Raw genomic sequence first — 20,936 nt, forward strand, 5'->3', positions numbered from 1 at the left:
GGGAACTTGCACCACAAAAGGTTTTGGTCCTGCTTCATGCTTGACCTGCTTCTCTTGAATGTCCTGTGACAAACTCGGCAGGTTGTATTTCTTTAAAGGCTCAGAAGAATGGTTAATGCGCATGTGCTCATAGACACCAGACTTGCGGATGCAGATTGTCCCGCAGATACAACAGTGGTAGTGAGAGTTTAAAACTTTGGTTCCACTTGGGCGAGAGCAACCAAGCTTGCAACGCAACATCTGGAAACCTGAAATCAAAGACATGATAGTCAAGCTTATAAGCAGTTTATGTAATGTTCCAAAAACTCATTAGTAATTCATGAGGCTAACAGCCAATCAGAACATTGATAAAACGTCACGTGAATGAACCTTGATACCTGGTAATCTACGATTATTCTGAAAAGCCTGGTGGCAGCTTTCATTTCAGTCCCTGGGGAGTGCAGGGCTGAATGTGCAAACTACGTATGCAATAATCGCTTATAAATTTCATCGAAATTTCAGCCATTACAAACTTCTAGGTGAATAATAATTAAATTACCCATCCTCCTTCCAAATTTCTTCAATAAATTTTGTCAACCAAAAAATCCAACGACTCTGCCGTCATGTTAACAATGTTTGTATCTAGACTTTGGATTTTGTCCCGTTCCACGTCGAACCCTGTTTTTTGAATCCCTGATTGTTCAGCCTTGCATTTTGCCACTGTGCAAACATTTTAAAAGACCATTTTGACATATTGTGATGATTTTGGAGTGGATTTTTCCAACAGTGCTTTTTCTTCTTGGGCAGTTTTCAGTTCTCTGAACTTTCTCCTACGCAGTATTTTAAACCAAATCCTTCAACTATCAACAACAAAGAATAAGAACTGAAGGAATCAAGTCTTACTGTTAACACCGGGAACACTTTTCACGGATCATTACTAGTAACAATTCTTGGAACATCATTTCTGGTTACCATTTTACCTTGATATCTGATGACAAGATCTTGGGCATGAATCTTTTTAAAGTGTTCCCTTATCCTGCCCGGCTTGTTTGGCAGACACGTGCACAGAGGACAGTGGTATAATCTGCAATCACAAAAGGTGTTTCTGCATCTACGAATATCCAAATTATCCTTCTCATTTAGAACTGATGGATGACTGACGCAACTTGAAGCAGGAGACAAGTTGTTGAGAAGAACCTTGAAAACCTGATCATCTTCCTTTGGACATGAAGCTGCATCAACTAACACCAGTGAATCTTGTCGCACAGGCTTTGCCTTTGGTGCCTGAGTGTGTTGGCTAGTAGACTCTTCATCAAACTGAGGTTTGCTAATCGGACTCACCATGGAATGCCTTAACTCTGATGTTTGAATGGTATTATCAGGGGTTGATGTGATCAACTGGGATGCAGCTTGGCTTGAAATTGCTTGTTCAACTTGTCCTAGTTGAATGTTACTTTGCCCTAAGCTTGGCACATTTGCCATATTACTGCCAGTGATGTTATTACTGGAAGCTGCAGGCAGATGAAGATCCGCTTCTTGTAAGCATGGCTCAAACTCCATAGCTTCATCCTGCACCTGTTTTGACATGCAGTGACCCGGCATACCACGATCAGCCTCCATGTCAATATCTCGTGATCCCTCAGTGGTGTAAGTCTGTATGCCTCCCTCATCTTCTCTAAGATTTGGAAGATTACTCTCAGAGTGTTCTGTTGCCACCAGAACATGTTCAGTATTTTCTCCACCTAAAAGAAAATTATTTGTGTTGTCATATTACTGTTTTGATACACAGCCATACACTGTATTATTATTATTCTTTAGCAACTTGCAAAAATATTACCAATAAAGCACAGAGAAAATTTTAAATTTATTTACAACATAGCAATAAAGTCCACAGATTCAACACAAGCAACATTGTTTGATCTCTACATGTTATCTTGTTTTGCACCCTGATAATTTAAGCAAGCTTCACCTGCTTCTTGGTTGATTTGTCTGTGCATACAGTGTGTCAGGGAAAAATAAAGAAACTAGTAGTTAGTCAGTTGACAATGTCAATGATACCTTTATTGTGCTTGACCAAACTACTCACTGCAGGTGCACCTAGCCTGTAGTGGAGCCATTTTAGTGGACACCTGATAAATCCACATACCACCTGGTACTTGTTTACAAAAAAAAGCTCTACCCACAAGCAATCCAACACAGAGGCTCAGTGAATGACAGTCCTCTAATGATCTATTTAACTTGGGCTGACTTATTCAACGCTTAAGGACGTTCGCGCCAATTGTTTCTGCGCATCCTTACTGCGCACGCAAATGCACACGCCACGTCATACACGAGCGCGCGCGATAAGTAATAAAATGAGAACTGATAGGGCAAAAGGCCATTGCTATAGCTTTGCCTGGATTTAACGGTCTTGGACGTTCGGTGACCCCTATTTTTCTTTCCAGAAACGGATTTTATTTACAATTATCTCCACGTTGTCCAAAAATGAACAAAAAATCAATGTGGGAAGTTCAAAAAATTTCAAGATTTCTGCTCACGGGACATCAAATCCTGCCATCTTGCGGCTACAAGGCGCGTGAAACTGTGGTCGCTAAATGCGAACTTGATCTTTAAGGGAACCTCACCAGTTGACTAAATTCACTTAATTAGTCCACTTAAACAATATTTGGCACAGAAGATTTCACTTGAAAGATTTAATTGCAATATATTTGGGTTTACAGACACTGGCCTTATTCGATAACGAAGCCCGATTTTGTCACATTTTGGGTGTTTTTCCAGACATGTTCTCTCCAAAACGAAGTCGGTGACCCCCCATTTTTTTTTACATTTCTACATAACTAACTCATCATCTTACAGTGGTAAAAGTTTCAGAAGAAAATCAATGTTGAAAAAATTTCGCGCGAACGTCCTTAAATTATTGCAGGCTTATGTGCACCAAAACTTGACATAGACGTGCTAAAGAAGTTTCAACCCCGGTCCCAGAGGTTTTTCTTGAGCCGCGCGACAGCTGCGAAGCGGCGAAGATGAGTTCAGCGAGAAATCTCACTTTCATGCAGACACCAGGGTCAGGATCGGACCTTCAGGCTCGGAATGGTTGATATTTATCAATATAATTGGTTTGCTTGATTGGTAATACCTAGGTGACACATGATTGCTAAGTTTCCATGGGTCCCTTTAGTAATTATCAATTTGATGCATTTGACAGCTGGTGGCTGCATGAAAGTGAGATTCAAGTTCAAGGTAATCAGAGGTTTATCAGAGGTATATAAATCATAGCCTTTCGGTCTAGAATAGGGTATCATTTTTCACGAAACTGACCAGCGGTTGAAGATTTTATCGACACTAAGGAAACCAGAAATTCCCACTCAAGAATATAAAAAAATCAAATCTGCAAAGTTTAAGTTTACGTAACTCAGCCTCAACAGTGTCAATAAATGGCTATCATGAATCCAAATGTAGACGGAAATCGGTGGGAGTTAAATCTAGTACAGGGTAGCAAAATTCAGCTTAACTAGCTCTGGTAGAGGCTGAGGGTTCCAGGGTCCCAGAGACACATCCCACCCAGAAATTCCTAAAGTGCCCCCCCCCCCACCCCCCGGCTCTAGAAAAACCTCTGGGACCAGGGCACAACCTGGGAAACAAGTGAAATGAATTTCTCAAACAGAAATTGAAGTTATAACCTTCTGAGTTGCCATTAGATAATACATTGTATAAATCAGAAGGTGAGGGATTTGATTCCAGTTAATTTTAACCATTGACACCTAAACCGGCCAAAACCGGCCGCGCGCGATGACCCCTGAAATACCTAAACCACAGGTAACCCAGGCTCACTGTGTGCGTCACGTAGGTATTAAAATATAGAGAACATTTGAGGCGAAGTTTAGGTCTGAAAATTTGCTAGAAAATGGTAATCAAAATCGATAAAACTTACCATGTGGTGAGCTGTTGTTGTCTTTAATGCGTACACGAAGTTTCGGGGAAAATGGTCCCCGTTCACCTTCCTTCATAATATGAAGGAAGGTGAACGGGGACCATTTTCCCCGAAACTTCGTGTACGTATTAAAGACAACAACAGCTCACCACATGGTAAGTTTTATCGATTTTGATTACCATTTTCTAGCAAATTTTCAGACCTAAACTTCGCCTCAAATGTTCTCTATATTTTAATACCTACGTGACGCACACAGTGAGCCTGGGTTACCTGTGCCTAAACCGGCCAAAACCGGCCGCACAAAATGGCGTCTTGATCGGAGTTGATCTTAGGCCTCTACCCAGTCTCCCTTAGGAAATCTAAATTTTTTGTTGTTATGGAGATTTAGAAGGATAATTGACCAATCATTTGCCGTATTGTGAGCATATTTTGACAGCTGATAAGAGACCCCACAAGGGCTGGCTTTTTGCCCTTTCGATCGCGCGATCAAATTACGCGAAAACAACAACCGATGCGCCAGATAGCGCACCGAACGATGGGGATATTCATGCTTTTTTTTTCGGATTCGGAGGATCTAGGGATCTAAGGGATCTTTTATGGTTTTCCTGTAAGAGGAGGGGATATTAGAAACAAAAATTTTGATTTAGATGGCTTTAAAAGTGACGAAGAAGACGGTGAAAACCTAGAGACCGATGATAAACAAGAAGCTCGCTGGAATGATCAGCTCGATAGTATTCAAGTTCCAGATTTCGTGGCAGCCACTGCTCGGTATTTCGTTTTAGATAATCAGAATGAATTAAATATTTTTCCTAGTTTTCATAGGAGATGATCTATGGGAATTAATGGTAAACGAAACGAGTAGGTATGCCTGTCAAAAACTGTTAAAACCCCCGGGCGCATTACCTTTTTTCATGGAGTAAGCCGCGCAGAATTAAAGGCCTTCGTAGCAATTAACGTCATAATGGGCATTGATTTGCTCCGAAATTTAGCTTTATATTGATCAACCGATGGATTTTTTGCAAATAACAAGTTTTTTTTGTCCTAACATAAATTGGTAATCGAAGGAATTTTCACCTTCGGCATACCTCGGAAGATCAGTGTCTTCAACAAATAAATCAATCCGATCGTGCGTTTATATTCCGTAAATGCGAGAATACCTCCAGCGATTTTCTCTGTTGGTTTTCTTGTGTTTTGTAAGTTATCTTTCCGTGAAAGTTTTCGAAAGAGCACTTTTGTACACAATTTGACCTTGTTTGTTCTCTCATGAAACATGATAGTGATCAATTAACTAAATTAATCTTGCGGTTTTGTGCACGTGTATTTCGACAAACAGAAAGCTCCTCGTGAAATTTTGTTTCGGCAGCGGCGTTTGGGCATAAGTTTTGCACTTATACCTGCAAGAAAACAAAGCGATTGGAATAAATTTCAAGAAATTTTTATCCATTGAGTGGTTAGATTTAACTGTAAATTGCACAAGGCATATTTTGAGTTATAATATATATTTTTCAAGCGCTTTGTTTAGTTAGCGATCAAAAACTTTCTTGAATGCTTAACGCGCGCTGCTTCGAAAATTCTACCTTTAAATTTTCAGTTGAGCCTTAGGACGTGTTTTCAATCACTTTTTAGCAATATTTTTACATCATCTGGAAGTTCACTGTTTCTTCTTCAAGGTGAACTTAATTCTAGAACTCAGTATCTTGTGTACATTTACTGCGCATATGGTTTATTTTTAACGCTCGCTTTCCACTGCAAAACCTCGCAAATTTTCCAAGTTTCTTACACATCACACACACGGCACGCGAATTTTTCAATGGGTTAAGACAACTTAATGTTTTTTGGTGTGCCTCGGTCATTACCGTTACTGCTAATTCTGTCATTTCATTTTATGTCATACAGTACTGAACTGTTACAAGTAGACATTTTGTACCCAGAACGTAAACAGTGACTACAGTGTATTTATACAAAAACCACATTGACCAGCTGACCTTGATTCAACATAGCTTCGACTTGTTTGACTGTCAGCCCTTGTGGCAATTGACGTTGAACTGAATCAAGACTCGATGAACCTGGAGAAAGCACTTGAAGACCTGCACTCAGATTGTTAGAAGAGTTAATAACACTGTTTGAGCAACCAGCATGACCTGCAGCTTGTTGTGTCAATGCTAGAGTGTTTGATTGTTCATCAAGTGGTAAAACTGTTAGTGTTTCACTGTCCTGAAGAGACTGGACAAATACAACCTAAACACAATTAAAAAAAAAACACCTGTTTCAGGTACTTATTTTAAACCCATTAGGGAGCTTAGGCACACGCGTTTTTGAGACACGGACGGAAACCAGAAGTGAGCTGTTTTCCCTTTTAACTTGTCTTCACACAACAACATTTACATTACTAAGTATCTTTTCTCCATTAGAGATGATAAGTAGAATTTAAATCTGGGAGACACCACTGCCCTGGCACGTGAAATGTTCTCTTCTGGTTGTCGTCGGCATCTCAAAAACGCGTGTGCTTAAGCTCCCTAATGACTCCCCAGGCACCGCTCGAGGATGCCATCTGGCATTACACAGAGTAAAATCTGTCTCATTCCCAGGAATCAATGGGTTAAAGATTTGGCTGAGAGTAAAACTGGAAGTTGGAGGCGAGTTGCTTACCATAATAGTCAAAATGACCAGACTTGGTTGTTGCCATATTGGCTATGGTTGGATAAAAATGTGACTTAAAAGGATGATTTGGTGCCCTTTAAAAAGAAAAGATTTGTATTCTTTCACTTTCTCTCTTGAACTGTGTGCTAAACAGTTATCTCAGAATTTTGCATCACAAAAAAAAGCAACCAACAATGCCACACTTGTGGAAGCCCTCGATAAGAAAGCGTTAGCCCGAAATGTTGTTCCACTAGCCCTGAGCTTGGCATGTATTGGAAAGCCTTTTTGTCGTGCCCTGAGCCAAGATTACAGTTGAAACAATAGGAAATGATCAATTGTGGAGGATTTCAAGAGAAGCGGGTGGAGTTTATATAGTGTCCAGCACTCAGAAGCTTGTCACAGTTTCATCAAGCTGCCTGCTTTCTGTCTTACCAATGATGGACTACTACTTTAAAATTTAATGACTTCACTACAGGACAACATAATCATCAGAAAATGCATAATATTACTTTAACACCTACCTGTGTTCCAGATGATAAAGCTACAACATTATCTTGCTCTGGACCTTGTAATCTTGTGAGCTGTGACGTATCCAAGGTAGTGTCATCCTCATTCTCATCATCCATTTCTGTATCTTCCAAAGGTCCTTCTTCTGAATCTTCTTTTGCATCTAACATTTCATCAATTTCACGTATGCTGCCAACAGCATGGGCTTGCAGATGACAGTAAAGATGAACCTTTCTCACAAGCACTCGTCCACAAAGGCAGCAGTGATAATGAGAATTGTCTGTTATGCGACCATTTGTTTTGGTGCATTTCAGCTTGCACCGGAGCATTTGGTAACCTGAAAGGAACAGATTGAAAAAAAGAAGGCAAGTCCATGCAAGCAACACCTTTCAGTTCAATTCAGTGCACAAGATGGCTGTAAAAACAACAGACTTTGTCAGAATTCCAAACCCATGGCCCTGCTTTGCACTTAGCTATAATTATGCTGGTTTGAGCTTATAAATAATCAACAAATGATAATTATTACACATACACACACAGAAAGCTAGAAAAAGTACCGATAACTTAATTGACCACTCCCTCAGAGGCTTTTCAGTTTCAATGAAACTTAGCAGAATGTACAGCTACTGTTAAGAATCCCAGTTGGATGAAGGGACTGAGCTATTTACAAGTACAGCTGAGAAGTTGAACCAAGGAATACCAGCAACAACTTCAAATGATCAGAAGAGGGATCTTGAGGCTGGGATTCCCAAATCTCAATTTCTCAGGGTGCATTCAATTGACCCTATTCCGGAATAAAAATATGTGGAGTGATGATTCAAAACGGTATGTCTGGCATTTTGAAGCAATAAGGATAATAAAGATACGTTTAACAAAATAGCCTTTTAGCACATGAATTTTAATATGAATCTCTGTATAAAACAAGGATTTCTAACTTGTATTCCGTGTATTCCTATTCCAGAATACAGTCAATCGAACGTGCCCTCAGAATTGCATAGTTATGCAATGCATGCTAATTTATTCCTCTGTCTCACCTCCATGCTGTACAATCTGCTTCCCAGAATGCATTTTTTCAAAGTGTCTCCTCATGCGGCCCGGCTTCTGTGGCTTATTGTTGCACAGTGGACAGTGGTACCTCTTATTGGTCTTTGTACACAGGTGCTCACAAGTTGGGTTTTCGCATTTGAAGATATCCAGCACTTGGTCACTTCCTAGCACTGAGACATGCACACTGTTCTCTGCAGTGTTACCATTTCTGACACCTACAGCAGATTCTCTGGTAAGGAAATAAAATGTATTTAAAGGAGCAATGTCATGTTGAATTTGCTGTTTTGAGGTCAAAACTGGGTCAAAATCTAAATTAGTACATTAGCTTACACATAAATCATTCCTGACAAACCAAGATATGAAAAATATTTTTGGCACAAAAAGATACTCTTATTAATTTTTCGCGACTTTCTGCAGACACTGTCTCCAAACTTGAAAAAACTGTCCCCCCCCAAGTTTCAATACATTTCCATCCTCTCCATCCTCGGCTACAAACAACAAAGAATAGCTTCAGAGCACTTCAGTGGTTATTGGAAACAAGACTACAGCATAATTTTTTGGTCTTGATAATTTGATGCAAAGACGTCTTTTAGTGTTTTTGAAGTGTGACTAAAATAGCATGACACTGCCCCTTTAATGAGAGTAATTTAATAATAATTAATGTCAACTTCCATTCCAAACTCCAAGATTCATTAAAAAGTCTTCTTCCTCTTCATAAGCACAAAGACACACTATAAAAAGGGTTGCTTTGTGCTTTGTGGGGTGTAGGGATGGCGCAGTGGTGAGAGCACTCGCCTCCCACCAATGTGGCCCAGGTTCGATTCCTCGACTTGGCGTCATATGTGGGTTGAGTTTGTTGGTTCTCTACTCTGCACCGAGAGGTTTTCTCCGGGTACTCCGGTTTTTCCTCTCCTCAAAAACCAACATTTGACTTGTTGTGTTGATTGTTAATTTCACTTTACAGTGTCCCCAATTAGTGCTCCAGCGCTAAATCTACTAGACACTTAAATAAAGTTCCTTTTCCTTTCTTTTCTGCTTTTGTTCGAATTCATTCAAGCACGACTGATTACAACAAACAGCAACAAAGAGATTTAATCTCCAAAAGATATATCTGGGGAGAGAAAGAGACACATCCTTTTGCAGTGGCTACAGCTTAATGCCCCAAATCTCGTTCAGTTTTTTGATTTTGTTAGAGATAAGGTTATTGTCCAAAGATCAATTTCATATTATAAAGGCGAAAAAGCAAAATTTCGTCATTATGGAAGCTTTTCCTTTGCTTTAAGAAAAATTAAGGGAAAAAAAACATAAGAAAGAGGGACAAGGGATCAAAATGAAAGAACAAAAGGTATCATCTCCTAACATATTTATAAAATAATTAGGATAGTATGCACACTCTCATTGGTCAATAGCTGTGTTTAGATGAGAGTATGGAAACACGGCTGAGACATCACACGAATTTTGATTGATTGTGTTGCCAGACGTGCATTTTGATTGGCTGGTAGGAAATATGAGTGTGTATCAAGAAAATCTGTTTGAATCTAGAAATAAAAAAACCAGCATTTTTCTTCATTTGTCAAATTATCTTTGAGAAATATTTTATAAAAGCAATAGAGGACTTTTTTCTGTGTTTCCATATAGCCTCATCTAAACATTCGGGGGAGTTGGGAGAATTCTTGCCAGTTATGCAAACCCTCGACTGCATCTCGGGTTTGTCCCCTTGTCGAATTGTCCCCTCGTATATAGATGAGGCTATGGAAACATGGAATACGTCCTCTATTGCTTAAATGGACACATTGCCATAAGGGGCTTTTTATTGCATAAATTATCACAGAGCTCTGTATGGGTTTTGGTTGATTATAAAGGCACCATGCCTTTTTAGTGCACCTTTTTGTTTAACAATTTTTTCCCCTCAAGTGACCAAGAAAACATATTATTTTATTTTAAAAAATTTCCTGCGAAACTGCAGGATGTAGTTTTTAATTTTCTTTTAAAACTCAGTCAGTGGAACTAATCAAGAAAAACCTGTGTAGTTCCTAGTTAATACTATTAAATTGAATCTATTATCAATAGATAAGATGTTTTCACGATAACAACTAAGGCAAAAGCTGATGAAGGTGAATATGACTAAACATTTAAAATCTTGTATCATTTATACAAGAGTGTCCAGCTGACTGATCATGGATGATGTTTGTCACAACCCTATTTCCTTTTTAGGTTATCAAATTTAGTGAATGTCACAATGACATAGATCACACTCAACTATGTTCAACACCAGACATCAATGGCTTTGGGATGCCTTGGACATCATTTTAGTATAACTATGGCCATTAATTTGCCCACTGAGTCTTGGACGTGAGACTAGTGATAATCAATAGGGGGGAATCCTTGGGCACCTGGCGCAGAGGAGTCGACATCAATGGGTTAACAGAATTATTTTGGTCTTAAGGAATTCAAAAGATCTACTATTAATTTTGGTCATTTGTGGAGACATCAAAAGACACTACAAGACTACATTTGAGGTAAAATTTGATTTTATTGAAAACATGATATGAACATAATTATTGACAATGGTTTTCCTAAAACACAGTATGGCATAACTTGTGTCAAAGTGAAGAAAAAACCATTAATTTTAACAAGGAGAGGATGGAGAAATGATAGCAAAAATGATAATCTAGTTGCATAAACAAGCACTTTGAAACTATTGTGAAAATTTGTACAATGTAATTATGAAACTTTGAAGTTGTCAGGAATCATCTAGACTGTAGCTAATCAAACTGGACTCCTTTAGCTGGTTTTAATCTGCAGGAAGGAAAAGAAACAAACCGCAATTCAGTTCGCTTTCTGCAGAAAAATAATCTAGTAAAACCAACTAAAGGAGCACATGGATAATGCCAAAGGATAAATGGAGTGTAAAAACGTGAACTGGGAATAGTCTCTTTGCAGAGGCATTATCCACGACAGTAGGTATGTTGACACTGAAAATAGGTTTCAACATATTTTGATTCTTTTGCCTCTTTGTTACATTAATTTTCGACTTTCTTAATAATATTATTCACAACCATGAATACAACAAGAAGATGAGTTCAAATCATTAGTTTTAACACACAAGATGTACAAGAGAAAGCAAGAGAAGGATTTAAATATCTTAATTTAATAGTAGTATTAATAACCAATGTAATAGACATTCACACCAATAATATTAATAATAAATGAGACCCCATACTTCATAAGGGCAGAATGAAATTTAAATTTAAGCTGACCCAAATAACAATGTATTATTAACTAATTTACTTATAATTTAACACTTTACATTAATAATAAAGATTGTCACCTTGATTCAATAAAATTTACTGGTTTTGAAGATCACAGTGGACAAAAAAGTTGTTCAAATTTTGGGAGATTGGAAAAAGACAAACAAATGATTGCAGAACAACATGATTTAATTAGCAGAAAAGGAAATGAGTAACTGGGTGAACAACCATACTGTCATACAGCAGCACAGTGAGCAGAAGAAACTCACAGTTTTTCACATATTTTACATGTACTCACTTTCTGCTTCCAGGATTGATGAGGCTGTTGCCTTGCTTGCGTTTAACGGGAAGAGTTTGGTTTGCCTTCTTTGGTGGAATATCTATTGGACAGATAATGCAATAAACAACTTAGGGGATTTTCCAGACTGTTAATAATCCTGTCCATGCAAATCCGTACCCATGTCATAAATATTTTGAAGCACTCCCCAGTTGCTATTGGAAAGGAAGATACAGATGTAGCCTCAACAATCGAACAGAAAACAGGACTCAGGAACAGACTAGGATTTTTTTTTTCATCTTCTTGAAATTATTAATAATACTAACTGTGATACCAGAAAGTAGTAGCTTAACACATTGAAAATGAAGGTCAGGTTTAGTAGTAACTCCTTTCCTTTCCCAGAAAAATGTAATTTGGAGAAGGCCTTTTTGAATCTGAGAAATGTAGATTTAGATGGGCTCAATAATCATCTTTGTTTATAATAAATTCATCCCGTCGAAGGTTCTATTGAGGCGGTAAGTTCATGCTCTGAGCATCAAAGGACTATGGAAACAATCTAACAAGATTGTTTCCAGTGTCTCACAACCCCCAGCATTCTTCAAGATGGTGAATACGAAAGAGAAGACACATACAATAGTCCTTAAAACAATGCTTTTATTTCATTTCCAGTAATTTGATTAATTCTAGTGATAATTCCGTACACTAACAGATGTTCAAATTTTTTGTTAACACATCGAATAACTTTTAAACTTTGTAGAGAATAATTTGCGATCTTCTCTTTGATCGATGGCCAAAATTCAGCCAGGGATCACACCTTTCTCAAGTAGCCATTTCCATTGGCAGCAGATGCTTAGCAACATCCCTGCAGTTTAGGAGTCAAAGGGTCAAAGGAAAATAAAAAGTCAAACATGTCCCTGTGATGATAGATTTAAGGTAAAAAGCCAAAATGCTGAACCAACACCCTTACATGATGTAATTATAAAGGAACATTAAAAACCCTTACCAAATATTGTTGATCCCGTTGCAACTCCATGCTGTTTACAAACAAACAATAATTTTAATTAATAAGGAGATTTTTCAGAGAACATTGCCTTGTGAGGCCAATCATCGTTTAAAAAGTTAAATGAACTTTCTTTGTATTTCTGTTAACTGTCTACAACACGGCCAACAGGAAAAACACCTGTTCCCATCTGTTCACAAATGTTAAGTCCTGTTGGGCAGAATTTTTCTTAAACCCAACCATACCTTTTGATTCTTCAATTTCTCTAAAGAATCTGATGACTCTGTGAACAGAAATCACAGCTATCAAGAACAAACAACTACATAACCACATCAAATCAATACTTGAAGCGAAGCTATCAGTCTCTCCCCTCAGGGGTTTTCAGGACTAATTTACAATACTTTGTAGGGGACTTAAGCCAGACTGCTTGTTATGCAGTTTACAATTAATTTTAGGAAGTGAAAGATGCCCCCGTCCAGATAAGGTCAGACCGCAACACTGGGGACCGACTACGTCTCCTACTCCTCTTACCAAACGGTGAGTGGGTTCTTTAATATCCCATACTATTTAATTTCCAACAAGGACTATGAGATGGGACCTCCGGTTTACAGTCCTTATCCGAGAAGATTTGAAAGTCTATCCATTTGCAGATGTAATTACAAAGGCAGCACTTTCTCCTCAGTTATTAAAGACCCTGAGTGTTGGTCCGGCCAGAGTCGAGCTCACAATGTCCCGCATGATAGCCTGCTGCTCAACCAACTGAGCCACCGTGTGTGCGGTGGCCCAATGACTCCTAGGAGTTGGACTTGTTAGATTTTACTCTGTCTGACGAAAACCCTTTGGTGTTTTTAAACTTTACCTTTTAACTGATCAGTGAGCTCAGAGACTTCATCAGCTAATCTGAAGAGGATTGTCTGCAGTTCTGTTTTCTTCTCGCTAGCCTTTGCTTCATACAAGTCATAACTTAAAGATGGAAACCCTGTGCCAACAGTTAGAGTCACTTTGTTTGGCAATCTTGTTAATGTGATGGCACCACTTTCAAAATCTGTCCTGTTGGTAAAAACCATGAAGTTAAGTATGTGTTCAACTGAGCTGTGAAGACACTGATGTTGGGAGCTGGTCATTTGTCAAATGACATGCTGTTCATGACAGCAGCATTATGTGCAGCCTGTGTTTTCGTTTTGTTTTTTTTTGTTTGTTTTTTTTTTTTGTTGCTGTTTTTTATGTTCTTAAATTAAGATAGTATTTTTCAACATAATAAACTTTTCAGATTATAGAGTCCTGAAAGAACAGGTGATGCAAGGCAACAACAAAAGTGCGACACAGGTGATGCACAGGACAATCATCTGCGAGCCAGTAGGCTGTAAAAGTGGGAACAAAAGTTGTCAAAAGCATGACTATCTAACATGAATGTAAAATCAGAGTTTTTTGACCTACTCAGGGGTTTCAATAAAATTTGAAGTAGGCAGCTGGTTTGAGTCTAGTAGCCGACTGTATCAAGAAGGGGCCGTTCGTCTAGGGGGGTCTGGGGGCATGCTCCCCCAGACGATTGTGAAATCTGGAAGCTCTGAAATGTGATTTCCAGCACTGAAGATGAAGGAAGATTTCTAATCAACAGAGACACTGAGTGTGCAATTAAGCGCATTCTTTTGATAATTTCCAGCAAAGAAAGATTTGGAAAACCATTTCAAAAGGAAAATTAACGATTTTTAACGTTATAATTATGATGTTTCGACAACTTCATGTCATCATTACTACCAATTTCAAGCTGCCAGGAACGGCTTAACCAATGAAACTAACGAAAAATTTATTGTTTTTGGAAAACAAGTCTTGATGCAACGATTACTCAATAATGACCTGTTTTACATTCAACGTCTTGATATGTTTGGGGACGTAACTAAACGTAATTGAATTACGTAAAAAATGTGACGGTTGGTCTAGGCAAAAATGCGGGAAAAAGTTATAGCCGTGCCCTGTAGCTCAAAGATGGCAATATCAAATCTGATAATTATTTTGAAATTGAGGTTAAAAGAGGTACATTCAAGTCGATCAAAAATTAATTTTACTTCAGGTTTGACGGAATCCTGCAATTAATTCATTGTAGGGTAAAAAGTAGCCGACTTCTCTGAGCGATGCAGCCGACGCTTTTCGTCGGCCGTCGGTGCTTATTGAAACCCCTGCCTACTTAAACAGCCCATTATTAATTGAGGTCACAAAGATGAGCACTAATAAAAGTATCACAACAGTGACACATTTCCCTTGCACTAATTTGAGTACATAACAGAAGTTGCTAAAAGCTGATGCAGTTGTCCCCTTGGAAAGCCTTGCTGAGATCTACAGTATACTCACTTAAATCTTGCAAAGTAAGTTTCATATTTATCAATTTCCACCAGTTCTCTCTGTAAAGACACAATGACAAAATATGACTGAAAGAAAATTCTGTATCCCCTTAGCTCATCATCAGTACATATGCAAGACAAATGTATCATAGTTAACAATAGCCTGCGAATGCAGACATATCTCTTAAAACTTTAAGGTGACTTTTACTCTTCAGCCAGAGAGTAGTGACGCCTGGAAATACATCAACATTTGCAGGCTAAGTTAACCCATTGACTCCTGGGTGTAAGACTTAACAGATTTTACTCTGTCCGTGGGTAATGTCAGACGATTATACTCAGCAACTGGAGGCATCTTATGGCATCTGAGAAGTCAGTGGGTTAACAATAATATTACAATGACACTGTTACATGCAAATTAAATTGTTTACTGAATTACATTGTATTATTTTGTGAATTATTTAGCAAGAATAAGCCAAGGTTTTAACCTTGCCCCAATTTATTAAATCATTAAACATGGTGAAAGTGACTTCTACACACGTAAGTCACAGCTTAAAATAATGGCAACTTACGTAAGCTGCAAACATTGGCTCACATTAAAACCTTGCCCTTTGTATTAAGGCCCATTTATATCTTTGTCGTATACATGATAATTAACAATTATTCCATGAGCGGGCGTTGGATATGAGATGGTAAATAGCCAACGAGGCGCGTAGCGCCGAGTTGGCTATAACCACTCTCATATCCAACAAGCGCGGATGGAATAATTGTTTTATTAAATTCCTTAAACTCCAAAAGTTTAGAAGTACGAAATACGAGCGAAAAAAGCGAGAAAATCCTAGCGAAATCGAAAAAAGTTGATGAAGATGCGATGTTGTGTAATACCTCGTGGTCAGACAGACGCAGGCTCATCGCAAAAACATTTCTTACCTTTTCGCGTATCTCTAAGCTTCGAAAGTGATCCAAACTTTCCACAAAAACGTTTTTCTTTTGCTTTATACCGAAAGAAATTTGCTTTCTGGCGTAAACGTTTTTAGTGTAGCAACGCTAAGCGCAATCATTTACCATGTAAGGTCAAACTATTTAAAGTATATGAGCTGATAATCGAGATTGAGTGAACCAATCAGAGCACGAGAATTGCATTATCCGAGGTTCAGGATTTAATAATACAAGTTATTCTTGTCAATTATATAATTCTCTCACATGTGAATCCAGTTGCTCCTGGTCCAAGCACAAGTGCCACAGGTCAATTCCATCTGACACACTAAAAACACAACAAATGTGCACAAAATGATTACATGTAATTATTTTACTGGCATTTCTCCAACTCATTAATAATTCATAAGCCAAAAACAAAAGAAATCACTACTGTGAAGGAAGTTTGGATATGTGGTCTTAACTAGCATAAGAATTTGCCAACTTTGATCCCAAATATCTCTTAAAATACTGATTCCTTTGAGAAACAATATCAAACACTCAAAAGAGTGTTTCATCAGATATCCAACTACCTCGAAAATTGGTTAAAAAACTCGGCCTTCAGCCTCGTTTTTCAACTCGCTTCTCGGTATTTGGATATCCGATGAAACACTCCTTCTCATGTTTGATAAATTACTTTCCCAACTCCACGGCTGAGAGGATTTTACTCCCATCTAACACCAGATAATTTTATTCATCAATGAGGAGCAGTTCAAGAATGGATGAGCTAACAGCTTTTACATCCACTCAAGTGACCCAAGTTGACCACAATTTTCGTGTGTCCAACAGGCAATAGTTAGGTAAGGTTTTAAAGTGCCCCTGTGACCAAAAAATCAATTCATATTTTTCTTTGGATTTCAAAACTATGTTAACAAAACACTAAGTGACCCACATTTTAAGACTTGATTTCAAAATGGCACCTCTTTATTTTAACTGTAATTTTCCTATTTAATGGTCCGCCATTACTAACATTATGTTCTTGAGAGCTGGATCGAGGAGAAAATGACGTCAAAGGCTCACTAGTTTAAGAATGCAATACGTGTGTACGCCGCAGAATTAATATGCAGCACGGGGGTTTTGGGCTTTCAGACTTTTAAACTCACGCTTTGCATATATGATAAGCTGCATTCACACGCTGAAATTTTAAGCTAGTGAGCCTCTGACGTCACTTTTCCCTGGATCCAACCGTCTGAGGTCCAATCGGTCAGTTTTGAAAGTGAGTAATGGCGGACCGTGAAACCCAAAACTTACACTCAAAAAGTAAACGGCCTTTGGATAAAAATCAAAGCTCAAAATTTTGCCATTCAGGTGTTAAGCAAACACACTTTCAAAATCTGAAGGAAAAAAGGAAGTGGTTTTTTTGATCACAGGGGCACTTTAAGAAAACTTGAGTCTGAGTCCTATAAGCCAACTCATTCATGCAAAGAAATCCCACTGTAACAGACCTTGACTGGTCAAACTGTCAAATTAATAATAGTTTGGTTCTAGGTTGCTTTGGTTCTTGTGTTTTTGCTGTATGTTTTACAGTGTAAAGTGAACCTTGTGAGGGTGGCATGAAATTGTACAGGGAAAAGCCAACGTAAACGAGAAGCACTAAGTACAAACTAATCATTTTAATTAGTAGGACATTTTTTTATTATATCTCTTAGATTGTACGCGCGCTGTAATTGGCTAAATTAGCGGGCCGTATTCTACAGTACGGCCCGCTGTACAGCCCGCTAAATTTAAAATTTTGACAAAACATCATCTAGCGAGTTTTTCATGTCATTTCTGTTGCATAAACGTGTACTGAAAACTGTTTGAATCTTGCAAGCAACTATTTCAAACTTAACAGCCAAGAAGATTTAGTTTTTGGGATTTTGGCATGGCATTCTTTGAACCTTCCGCCTCACTTTGACTAGTTTCCTTGCCCGCGTGCTGGTTAACCTCAGAGATACATTATTCGCGCTTGTTGGATATGAGAGTGGTTATAGCCAACTTGGCGCTATGCGCCTCATTGGCTATTTACAATCTCATATCCAACACGCGCTCATGGAATAATTGTTAAACAACCTACTAGGTTATTAGCTCCCCAAAGAGTTCTGGTAGCCCAATGGGTAGAGCATCCAGCAGGTGTTACGGAGGGGTTCAAATCCTGCCTATGGTTTTGCAGTTGTCCTTTCGCCTGTCGCCACACAAACTAGTCTCCCAACTAGTTTATCATCCTTCTTACACGCAGGAGCATTACACCATTGACATTAACGGTTGAAAACAGTAACGACTTACAAGTGGTATTTGCAAGGTCAGTGTAAAACGCAGACTGCAGACCAGGGGTAAAATGCAGACTGAGGTTATAACACAACTGTTGGAAAAGCCCAAACCCCTTAGAAATGCTAACCTTAGGCATGCTAACCTTAGGCCTAATAGGCCTAAAACAATATTTAGGCTTAACTGTTAGCATTTCTAATGGGTTTGGGCTTTTTTAACAGTTAAATTATAATCTCAGTCTGCATTTTACCCCCGGTCTGCAATCTGCGTTTTACACTGACCGTTTGCAAACAAAGCGAACGATCGATCTTGGAAATCGCTTAACGTTTTCAACTCAACCACAAAACTATTGACAGCTGACAAGTGAATGATCACACGATTTAATTTGTGGAGTTTCGTTACGAAATCATTTGCAGCTGCAGAATCGAAAATACTCACTGCCTTTTACTGAAGAGGATTATTAGTTTAGAATTATAAACAGATCGAAGAAGGAAAGAAATTTATTAATAAACATATTGTGAAGAGGGAAACAGCAAGATGTGCCATTTGTCACCAAAATCGTTATTAAATTCTCTTCGTGTGAATAAATGTTGTCCTTTCAGTAGCGTGTATTTATAGGCTTATGTAAACGGCACAGAAATCAAGTGAGGCCATCACATTCACAGTGGCGTAAAATACCTCGCTTGAGTTGTGCCCTTTACATTTAAATTCTCCTCATTTACATGTAAACCTACTTGATAATCCACGAAGAATTGTCCTCACGAAACCGTGTCCAGACCAGACATTTTCCAGGAGCACGATGCACTGTAGCCAGAAGTGCCTCCACTTTATTTGTCCTCAAAAGAGAGGCCAAATCTATGGACCCTTTTGAAGCATTCGCCATGATGGCTGCCAGATGAGGGCTCGGGACGCACTCGGGGTTTACTCGGGGTACTTGGGGTGGACCTTACCCGAGAAAGCCCGTAAGGGTTCGTTATCGTCGTTCCTTTCACTGCCTTTGTCGGTGATGTTCGTCTTGCTGTGACAAAACGGCACTTGGGTTTTGGGAGGATCGTTAAAAATATTCTTTTTACTTCGAATTTGCTTACCAAGAAGAAGTTCTAAAAAAAAAACAGATAAAAAAACAGATGGGACTTAGTTACGGTAGACCTTCACGGGTCTCCTTTGCTAAAGTTCTTTTGAACGCGCTTTGTTAAGAGCAATAGCCCATAAACTATACATCAGCAAGAGTCCATCTCCGTGATGGACTCTTGACATAAGTTGAAAGGCTATGAAATACACTTTCTGGTGAATATATTTTCTTTTTTACTTTATCTAATCGAAAAAAGAGGGGGGTCCAAGAACCCTAAGCGACCAATGTCTCTCTGAGGGAAGCTCCCTTCTGTATGTTATTCACAATGCGTTAATCGTCAAAACAGTGTGAGGATTTGTTTGATATTGCGATTGGTTTCGAAAATTTAGTTTCAAATATGCCTATCAAAATTTTACTGATAAAGGTTAAGTCGAAGGCTATTGCGGAATTTTACTTGACATAAATTGAATTGGCCCAGTGCGAGTGAGAGCACTCGCCTCCCACCAATGTAGCCCGGGTCGATTCCCAGACTCGGCGTCATAAAGTGGGTTTATGGGTTGGTTCTCTACTCTGCATCGAGAGGTTTTCTCCGGGTACTCCAGATTTCCCTAACCACAAAAATCGACAATTGACTTGATTTGCTTTCATTGTTAATTTCATTTTACAGTGTCCCCAATCATTGCTCCAGCGCTAGAACGCCGGACTAGACACTTGGATAAAGTTCCAGCTTTCCTTTCCTCTTTCCTTGCGGAAATCCCTTATAGGTCTCTTAGATTTTAGGACTCGGGCAAAGGGTAAATTCGTTTCTCATATATAAACCCTCGCCTAAGTTGACTCGGCTCGTCGGATGACCTTGTTACCCGGGGACCACTTTTCTCTAGTAAACAGGGCCTAATTGGCTTTTCCCGCCTTTGCTGACCGAGAAAGATCCATCGAAGAGATGTTTTCAGTAATAACTCGCGTTTTGTTTAACAATTTGGAGTACTATTTTTGAATGAAAATGTAGTTTAAGTAGTATTGGTTAATTACTATAAAATAAGAAACAAAAATTTCGCCCATGAATGTCTACCGTAACCTTAAAAGTCGTATTCGTCTACAGTCCGTTTAGAATTCGGTAGCCCTCGGAAAAAAATAGCGCATATTCAGAGCAACCGCCCATCCACATTATCCCTGGGTAGGGAGACAAAAACGGGTGTTGTCGGGCAGCAATTCCTAGCCGCACACGTATTGTGTTATTAGCCTATTTACAAAGTGGAAGGAAGATCTTATGCTCAGTTTTGGCGCAAAAAGTTGTAATTGGTCCTTCCCCTTGCGAAAGGAAGCTGAAACAGACCATGACAACGAGAAATGGTCCATTCCTGAACTGGAGAGGACAGAAAGGGCCTGTTTACAGAGGTGGGGCAACTCGGGTAGTTGGGTAACCCGCCTAGGTGGGGTCAAAAAAACACCTCGCGTTTACATACAATCGGTCTCCTTCAAAGCCGTAATTTGGGTGTCACGCAACTCTCGCCTCAAATAACGGCTGCGAAGGAGACTAACGTGGAGTAACACGAGACTGCACCATTCAGAATGCTTTCATGTGCCAGGTGATAGCAGGCCTTTTTGGGCGGACACTTGGGTAAGCAATCCCATGCAGATACAACTTATACCTCGCACTGTCTTTGTCTCCGTTCT

General features: G+C 39.0%; 1 protein-coding gene across 1 annotated transcript in view; it reads right to left on the bottom strand.

Annotated features, from left to right (window-relative positions):
* LOC137967718 (uncharacterized) overlaps positions 1–19,118 on the bottom strand; it is a 20,808-nt gene extending 1,690 nt beyond the window's left edge. Inside the window, exons 1-12 of the mRNA XM_068814260.1 lie at positions 18,925–19,118; positions 16,172–16,232; positions 14,982–15,031; positions 13,492–13,682; positions 12,878–12,915; positions 12,636–12,666; positions 11,654–11,735; positions 8,092–8,333; positions 7,072–7,394; positions 5,896–6,148; positions 960–1,721; positions 1–248 (exon numbers count right to left, since the gene is read on the bottom strand). The exon at positions 1–248 is cut by the window's left edge and continues 1,690 nt beyond it. Coding sequence (XP_068670361.1) covers positions 1–248; positions 960–1,721; positions 5,896–6,148; positions 7,072–7,394; positions 8,092–8,333; positions 11,654–11,735; positions 12,636–12,666; positions 12,878–12,915; positions 13,492–13,682; positions 14,982–15,031; positions 16,172–16,232; positions 18,925–19,073 — 2,430 coding nt within the window. The 5' untranslated portion in view covers positions 19,074–19,118. The remainder of the gene's footprint in view (positions 249–959; positions 1,722–5,895; positions 6,149–7,071; positions 7,395–8,091; positions 8,334–11,653; positions 11,736–12,635; positions 12,667–12,877; positions 12,916–13,491; positions 13,683–14,981; positions 15,032–16,171; positions 16,233–18,924) is intronic.
* Between the last annotated feature and the right edge of the window lie 1,818 nt (positions 19,119–20,936).

Source organism: Montipora foliosa, chromosome 8 (assembly GCF_036669935.1).
Source record: "Montipora foliosa isolate CH-2021 chromosome 8, ASM3666993v2, whole genome shotgun sequence".
NCBI lineage: Eukaryota > Metazoa > Cnidaria > Anthozoa > Scleractinia > Acroporidae > Montipora > Montipora foliosa.